The following is a 9,421-nucleotide window of genomic DNA, read 5'->3' as shown; positions in this document are numbered from 1 at the left end:
GTGCAGACACTAAACAGAAAACAACTATCCACAAAACACAGGTGGGGAAAAGGCTACCTAAGCATGATTCCCAATCAGAGACTACGATAGACAGCTGCCTCTGATTGGGAATCACACTCGGCCAAAAACAAAGAAATAAAAACATAGAAATAAAGAAATTAGAATGCCCACACTAGTCACACCCTGGTCTAACCAAAATAGAGAATAAAAGCCTCTCTATGGCCAGGGCGTGACAGCTGTATAGTGGTGACCACCATTCACCTTCTAGTTAATACACTGAAATATGTCTATGATTCTTTTTTTTGTTTCATCACTAAATGTATTTCGTAAAATGCGTATCTGTCGGTGGGTAATATGTTGATTAATGATTTGAGTAATAATTCAACAAAAAGAAATACAAATAACGGAGTTCACCATTGTTGCAATTTATTTGGATCTTTATTATATAATTTCTTGTCATGATTTAGTATGTTATCACATGGGCCAGAATAAAGAGAATTAGAAAATATAAATACAAAACTGCAATACCACAGTGGTGGAAAACATTGTTTAAAGAAACATGCTATGGGCACTCTGCAACACCAGTATTGTATGCATGTGGACAACTGGTGGCTCAAATGAGCTTTCCACTAACGTGTACTGCCGTGTGTAAATACATGTTTTCATTGTCTAGCACCTAAACCTTGCACATGGCTTTCTGATTTCACTTTGGGTCATATATGTCATCTAATAATTATTTGTAGTGGTTAGACTGGTAGTAGGGCTATAGGAAAGTCTTTCAAGGTTTGAGAATGGGGATATTTCAATAGAAGGGATATTTGGATGGAAACAACACCACCGATAACACTAAGGGAGTACAAAAAAATCCTGTAAACCAAGTGGCATAGAACAAAGAGATGAACACTGCTGACATGGAGCACTACCAAGCATGGAGAATGTACATAAGAGGCCTGTAGTGGAAGGGGTGAGGAATATGTGAGTGTCCAGGGTTGGCTGGGAGCAGTGTGGTGAGAAGGGGTACTGACACTGGGTGGCATACTATAAGGCTGTCTGGTTCCCCCTAGCTCACACCACCGTCAGAAGGCATGGCCTTCACAGAAGCACACAGGAGCACTTGGACACCTCCTCGCTGCAGCGTAGACCATGCTGTGTGGTGGCCAGTGACTGGATCAACCTCCAGAAGTGGTTGAAGGTGATTCCCTCGCCGTCCATCACACCCATTTGTCTCATCACCTCGCCCAGGCCTTGCTCTGACGCTCCAGTCTGGGGGAGGGAGCACAAAAACAACTCTTCACTATATGTACACGGTATTTAAATTACTAACCAGTTAATTAAGCAATTAGGTAATCATGCATAGACATGAATTAGCAGGAAGTTAGCAATTAGTCTATTACACTTTTGAGCGTATAACATTGGTGCCTTACATTACTTGGTAGGTGATATTCTTAACAGAACTAATATCTTCAGCAGTAATTCTTGTATCAATAATTCAGCTGAATAACTCCAGTCAACATGTTTGACTTCATAATTCACTATTGGCCTCTTTTCAAATGTACTGTATGCAGCTGAATAAACACATCATGAGTATACTTTGTCAACTAACTAACATATGTTTCAGGCTTTGCTAACCTCTAGTGGTTACAGATCCATGGCTCTTGTTCAAGGAACATGTTCATTTGTATCGGTATTTGCATATACAGTTGAAGTCGGAAGTTTACATACACCTTCACCAAATTTAAACTCAGTTTTTCACAATTCCTGACATTTAATCCAAGTAAAAATTCCCTGTCTTAGGTCAGCTAGGATCACCACTTTATTTTAATAATGTGAAATATCAGAATGATTGTCACGACTTCTGCCGAAGTCGTTGTCTCTCCTTGTTCGGGCGGTGCTCGGGGTTCGACGTCACCGGTCTTCTAGCCATCATTGATCCTTTTTTCATTTTCCATTGGTTTTGTCTTGTCTACCCACACACCTGTTTTCAATCCCATTCATTACCTGTTGTGTATTTAACCCTCTGTTTCCCCTCATGTCTTTGTCAGAGATTGTGTGATTGTTGTATAGGTGCGCGTCGGGTCCTCGTACCCATGTTTGTGTGTTTATGTACATTTAGTGTTATGGAGCATACTCCGTGGACTTTATTAAAAGACTCCATTTTACACTCCATTTGACTCTCCTGCGCCTGACTTCCCTGCCACCTATTACACCTATGCATGACAATGATATTAGAGAGATTGATTTATTTAAGCTTTTATTTCTTTCAGCACATTCCCAGTGGGTCAGAAGTTTACATACACTCAATTAGTATTTGGTAGCATTGCCTTTAAATTGTTTAACTTGGGTCAAACATTTTGGGTAGCCTACCACAAGCTTCCCACAATAAGTTGGGTGAATTTTGGCCCATTCCTCCTGACAGAGCTGGTGTAACTGAGTCAGATTTGTAGGCCTCGTTGCTCACACATGCTTTTTCAGTTCTGCCCACAAATGTTCTATATGATTGAGGTCAGGTCTTTGTGATGGCCACTCCAATACCTTGACTTTGTTGTCCTTAAGCCATTTTGCCACAACTTTGGAAGTATGCTTGGGGTCATTGTCCATTTGGAAGAGCCATTTGCGACCAAGCTTTAACTTCCTGACTGATGTCTTGAGATGTTGCTTCAATATATCCACATAATTTTCCTACCCCATGATGCTGTCTATTTTGTGAAGTGCATCAGTCCCTCCTTCAGCAAAGCACCCCCACAACATGATGCTGCCACCCCCGTGCTTCACGGTTGGGATGGTGTTCTTCGGCTTGCAAGCCTCCCTCTTTTTCCTCTAAACATAATGATGGTCATTATGGCCAAATAGTTCTATTTTTGTTTCATCAGACCAGAGGACATTTCTCCGAAAGTACGATCTTTGTCTTGCTTTTTTATGGCGGTTTTGGAGTAGTGGCTTCTTCCTTGCTGAGCGACCTTTCAGGTTATGTAGATATAGGACTTGTTTTACTGTGTCAAGCAAAAAGGCACGATGTCAAGCAAAAAGGCACTGCATTTGAAGGTAGGACTTGAAATACATCCACAGGTACACCTCCAATTGACTCAAATGATGTCAATTAGCCTATCAGAAGCTTCTAAAGCCATGACATAATTTTCTGGAATTTTCCAAGCTGTTTAAAGGCACAGTCAACTTAGTGTATGTACATTTCTGACCCACTGGAATTGTGATACAGTGAATCATAAGTGAAATAATCTGTGTGTGAACAATTGTTGGAAAAATTACTGTCGTGCACAAAGTAGATGTCCTAACCGACTTGCCAAAACTATAGTTTGTTAACAAGATATTTGTGGTGTGGTTGAAAAACGTGTATGTAAACTTCTGTGTATGTAAACTTCTGTGTATGTAAAGTGTATGTAAACTTCTGACAACTGTAGCAACGTTTGTTTAGGTATTCATGAGGTATTATATTAGTATTAGTATCTGGGTAGCCAATCTTATCTACAGTAATTTCATTCTGAAATTGTATAAAGCTGTCAGCCAGGCAGATGCAAACACTGTGGATCTTTCTGTCTGTTGGAAACAATAGGAAATTGATTTGGGAAAATATTTCCTGGCCTGAATGCTGCTCTACAGCTGAGACAATATAAAGAGCTGTATTGTGGCTAACTATTGTGTTGCAGAAATACTCTACTTGGTTGTCGAGTTTATGGTGGATGAAGTCGACTTGGTGCAAGGAGTCATATTACAATTACATATTTCTTGCTACTTTGTTTATAATGGAAACTGTTATTTATCTGTCCGTTTGTTTTTCCCCATCTAGATGAGCAAACAACCTTGAACCTTCCTCACTTGCTCATGTATTTGAACAGGCCTTTTCCTGTTTTTTCAGAAGCATAGCTATCTTTGTCACCCTCTGGTAAATTCAGACTCGTCCTGGAATACAGGCTTGGGCCTCAGACAACTAAGCAACCAGTTCCAACATGAAGACAAAGCAAGATCATTTATCCTTTTCAGTGATTCAAATAAAGCAGGTGTCAGATTCAAGTAAAGCATGATTAAAACTCAATTGGTGACTGAGCACACAGTATATTACAGCAAATTTGGGATTTGCATCGAACCTGGCAATTGACGCCTCAAAGCTTTTCCTGAGTGTTTGTTTGGGAGTCATAGGAGGTCGTGTGTACTGTATGTTTGGGGCTGATTGGGAGGGCAGTAAGAGTCAGAGCCACGCCTTACTGGTAGATTCAATGGGTGTGGCCTGGAAGGGCGGGAGCAAATTAGCCGGCCGTTGCAGTTTACGTACCGTAACTAAGTTGGGCAGCTGGGAGGATAGGAGGCCTCTGAACTCTTGGGCTTGGAGCGTGGGACCATTATTGGCCGCAGCGGCATGGAACTCTGTGACCAAAGTGTTGATGGCATTTTCCAGGTCTGAGTGCTGTGCCAGAGGTGGAGAAAAAAGCGTGTTAGATTGGGGGAATCAAATAATATAGCAACAAGAAAAGCGTCCTCTGACAGTCCTTTGAAGTTTATTATGTGAAGTTTATTATTATAATAGATCATTACGAAAGAAAGAAAATGAATACATTCATGAGACAGGCTCCCCAGGTTTTTGCCAAAGTGTACCGATCTCCACTCAATTTAGTCCCAAATACCAACATTTTTTCAGACACACTCACATCCGTCCTCAAGTGCATATCTTGCATGCCTCCACGTGTCCGAAGTCTACACAAAGATGGCACTCTGATGTTTAACTTGTGTTTGTATCGCACCATTCACAGTGTCATTGTAATGGAAGGGTGAGTGGTCAACCAAAAATTGTGAGAAATAATATGCTGAGTGAAAAGTTATACTCCTACAAGAACCGTTATACTTCTAGATTGCAAGTCACCTTAAAAAATGTTTTTAAAAGTAGACCTTATGTTTTGCAGTGGCATATGAATCTGTGTCACACAGGTTAGTTTGGTCATTGTGAAGAACATCATCCCATACTGTCTCTAAACCAAGAACCAAACACACAATCTATTGTAGCTGACAGGTTTTTCTTCATACTACTTTTTAAAAATGTATATCCTAAATCACAAACATTAAATAACTAAAGGAATTTTTCTATGTCACAAATTGATATTTTAACATGCTATTGAAATGTGGGCGATGTGTGGTTTGGGTGGGGAGGAGTACGCTTAAGTAATGAGAGACTGAGTGGCCTACTGGTATTGGAAGGAAAATTCAGACAACTTGTCTACATGGAGAATGTACATGAAATACCTGCAGGTTGGGGTAGCTATGACAGATCTCCCTGTCACTGTTTATCTTCAGGGTGTGCTGGGGGGGACAGGCCATCTGGCATTTCGGGCAAATGCCAGATGGGCTGGTCAATATTTTGCCCATTGGGCCTGTCTAACTTACGTTTTTCACACAAAATGATCTGTCTAATAATGGAGGGAGAGGGAAAAGATGAGGGAAAAAATTAGCCGGTGTGGGGGTCTCAAAGGGACGGTGTGTTAGAAATGCCTTGGCCGAGTTCTGGTCCCAGTCTGTGCCTGGGGCATGCACAAGAACCTTGGGCAACAGGGAGAGGAATCAGTGGTGACTTCAAACTCTATTTACCTATCTCCTAAACGCTAAACCAAATTCATTGAGACATCCAGAAACAATGTAGTTGTTTCAGTTGTCAGGGTAGGATATAAAAACATAATAAAAGCCTTACTCACTAGGCCTAGGCTACCACTATAGTGCTCCATTTTATGATGTTTCCACAGATAGCTCACTGCAGCCAAAAAAATGTCACAAAATGGATACAGTAGGCAACAATGGTAAGGCGCTTGCTCGCCGACAGTGAGCATCTCATTCTGTCTGTCTGTCTTTCTGTTCGTAGAGCTGTCATCCCTCACACAGTAGTCTATCTCCAAAGAAGGTCTCCGTGTCATAGGCCATGGGGATGGAATGAGAAGGGACTGATTGACTCCCAGTGCTTTTCATTTCCACACAGTCTCTCAGCCTTAGACACAACTGAGAATAGCTTCTTGATCCATAGTCAGCATATGGCCTAGATTAATTTGTCATGGTCCATTATTCTCTGCTGTCCAAGCATGCACACTGATCAGTGCATTGAAATGATATAAACTCACGTTAAGCTGGCAAGAGTGCAAGGAAAGTAGGCTATATGCAAACGCGCCAATAGGATTTAACTCGATGTCCGCTCCCCACGGAAATCGAATTAGCAGAATAAAAAATACAAAAGCAAAATCTGTCAGTTTAAGTTAGAGACAATTTTAGTTCATAACTAAACCAAGATAGACCACAGCCTATCATTTCCAATGGGAACAAATTAGTCATAGTGGGCAGAACAAGCAAAGAGGTGGGCAGAGCCAACCACGAGCTAGCAAGATCCTATTGGCGCATTCTAGCAAACATCTGCATATTTCAGTTAGGGAACGCTGACTCTGGGAAGTGTGCGTGTGCAATAACTTGTTTTTTACTTTTGCAAAGGGTAAAGTCTACAAAACTTAGTCCACTATGTTCCTAACAGAAAACAGGGAACAGAAAACTGTATTGAGATCAAATGTTTCATCGATGAGAAGGTTTTCAGAATGTCGGCCAAAATCCATCTCGTTCAATCTTCTCCCACTGCCGGCCACTGGGCTTCCTCTCACCACCATATTTGGAAGTGAGTGGAGAAGCCAAGTGGATGCTTCACATTCATACATCCGGTGAAATATCTGTCTCATTGTTCTACGTGTGCTAGAGATATCCATTTAAAAAAAAAAAGTTTTTGCATTGGATACGTCTCAATCCACCTCATCCGCTTTTGACGCACTTCCGCATCTGCAGTGAAGAGGTGACAGAGCTAGAGCGGTGTTTGTCAGACCCTGAGACATCTGCAGTGAAAAGGTGACAAAGCTAGAGCGGTGTTTGTCAGACCCTGAGACATCCCATGATTTCTCACAAAATCCTCTGTAGCATCCGAACAGTTTGGGCTACACACTAATATGACTCCTCTGTGTTTTGCTCTAGGATGCCCACAGGCCTCACAAGATTTGTCTGAAGGTCCCCAGTTGAAAAAATGAATGGAAGTATTTAAGGAGACTGTTTAGTGCCAAAAATAAGGGGTTAAATACATGTATAAAAAAAAAAAATCCTGATCTTTCTTATATCTCTAAGATATACGACAGACACTTAAGAACAAACTCCTTTTGATAATATTTTGGGGACTGTTGTTCCATGGAGTGAATCTGTTATTCAAGGCGTTTGTATGGGCCAATAGCAGTAAGGCCAAATACAATTTTTCATCATTTTTTAAAATATGATTTTTTGATACTTCAAGGGGTCTTAAAATTCTAAATGAAATAACAAAATTATCCTTGGGTATGACCTTCTTAAAACAATGCTATATAGCTTAGTAGAACTCCCCGGTTTAGACAGGGCTTGGACTATTTTAATATGATCAAATAGAATATGTCATGATATAAATTGGATAGCATAATGTCTAGGGAATTTTGGTTAAACTACATATATGCCACTTCCAAAGATAACCAGAACGACGCCTAAAAGTGTGGGGGAAGTTATCCCCCAAATAATGCCCCATTCGATGCACCAAAAGAATGCTCCATTAGTTGCTCCTAAGATGAGTAAAGACACCATCTCTTCAAGTGCAACGTTTCGACAAGTGTTGATATTAAAATGGTATAGTAGACCTACCTGTTCTGCCATTTGGATCGTGTTGCGCTGTCCTTTTTCAAAGTAAAGTTTTCTCACTGCGACGTTCAGTAATTGTTACTTTTCTTGCTCAGCGTTCCATTGCTTCAGTCACATATTGGCAAGATTCCTAAATCCTCCCACTCAAGGAAAAAACATGTAACTGGATTCCACCTTCGGTGTCAGTCAGGGAAAGCTGTGGGGGAAATTAAAGTGCACTGTCTAACCCGATGCATTGGAACTGTAAACTTCAGGAGGCAGCGAATTTACACGCAGTCATATATCGGCCTACCGACCTTCTATTAACCATGATTGTTTTAATGTATTCTACGTCAGAGTAGTTTACATAGTTGTGCATGTAAAATGTAGGCTATTCAGGAATAGAGCCCGAGAGTGCTCCAATCAACATCTGGAAACATTTAGCAAAAGTTGGAACAGTCTGCAAGTTTAGGCTGGGGTTTTTCTTCTTCATTGGCGCAATTTTTAACCCCTCATATTGGGATACATATTTTCTGCAGTTTCTGTAAAGCTTTGAATATCCACCCCAAATAATATATTTATTTTATGAACCATGCATAGGCAAGTTTTTTTCGAGGTCGTTTATAATAAAAGTCGTTTGTAATTGTCCATTCCAATTTCTATTAGGCCTACATTCATTTTGACAGTCATCTGAGTTTGATAAGGATATGCGAACCAAAAAGCAATGCGCGCACAATGAACAGGCACGAGCACATTCTTGAAAGACGGATTTAGGACTTTTGACAGAGAGGTGGGTACACTCGATATTGTCATAGGCCTACTATTTTACATAAAAACTAGTCAACCAGGATCTTCATTATGCTACCACAATGTCAGTGGTGTAAAGTACTTAAGTAAAAATACACAAAAGTACAACTTGAAGTAGTTTTTCAGGTATCTGTACTTTACTTTACTATTTATATTCTTGACTACTTTTACTTCATTACATTACATGTCATTCCTATGCAGGATTGTTCCAACTGGGGGGTGCCAATGTGGCCAACCGGTGGCTTCAAAGCCTCTCAACAATGGCCAATACATAGCATCAGCAAAACAGGGTTTATCATTGGTCCTAACCCGTTGCTTCGCACTACCACCCACCCCTGTTCAACATAGGATTGGAGAAGAAACCTGCACACTGCTCTTGATAGTATCACTGCTCTTTAATAAGCTTTACATATCGGCCTCATGGCCTTCGTCAGATGTGCAAGTGCCTTTTGAATTTTGAAAAAAATATTGTAAAAACGAATTTTCTCCCCAATTTCGTGGTATCCAATTGTTTAGTAGCTACTATCTTGTCTCATCGCTACAACTCCCGTACGGGCTCGGGAGAGACGAAGGTTGAAAGTCATGCGTCCTCCGATACACAACCCAACCAAGCCGCCCTGCTTCTTAACACAGCGCGCATCCAACCCGGAAGCCAGCTGCACCAATGTGTCGGAGGAAACACCGTGCACCTGGCAACCTTGGTTAGCGTGCACTGCGCCCGGCCCGCCACAGGTGTCGCTGGTGCGCGATGAGACAAGGATATCCCTACCGGCCAAGCCCTCCCTAATCCGGACGATGCTAGGCCAATTGTGCGTCGCCCCATGGACCTCCCGGTTGCGGCCGGTCTAGCCAACATTTTGAGTTAAATAATAATGCTTGTGAACTTCAGAGCTGTAACAATTTGACGCTTTGGTTAAAGGCAAGTACGAACGCATACTAGTAGTCATCGCTCCTGCTT

The 9,421-nt window shown here is 41.3% G+C and overlaps 1 protein-coding gene across 1 annotated transcript; it reads right to left on the bottom strand.

Moving 5' to 3' along the window:
• Nucleotides 1-409: 409 nt before the first annotated feature.
• On the bottom strand, nt 410-7,983 carry LOC112232417. Its single transcript, XM_024399434.2, has 3 exons — nt 7,681-7,983; nt 4,286-4,417; nt 410-1,263 (listed from the first exon to the last, which is right to left on the bottom strand). The coding sequence occupies exons 1-3, from the start codon at nt 7,690-7,692 to the stop codon at nt 1,093-1,095; spliced, it is 315 nt and encodes a 104-aa protein (XP_024255202.1). The 5' UTR covers nt 7,693-7,983; the 3' UTR covers nt 410-1,092.
• Nucleotides 7,984-9,421: the final 1,438 nt, after the last annotated feature.

The sequence above is a fragment of the Oncorhynchus tshawytscha genome, linkage group LG13 (assembly GCF_018296145.1).
Source record: "Oncorhynchus tshawytscha isolate Ot180627B linkage group LG13, Otsh_v2.0, whole genome shotgun sequence".
Taxonomy (NCBI): Eukaryota; Metazoa; Chordata; class Actinopteri; order Salmoniformes; family Salmonidae; genus Oncorhynchus; species Oncorhynchus tshawytscha.
Note: the sequence above shows the minus strand (reverse complement) of the source record. Positions and strands in the feature narration are given on the sequence as shown.

Coding starts and splice junctions, on each gene's coding strand:
- LOC112232417 (XM_024399434.2), bottom strand. Junction 1,264..4,285: donor AGCTGCCCAACTTAGTTACG/GTACGTAAACTG, acceptor TCCCTCCCCCAG/ACTGGAGCGTCAGAGCAAGG.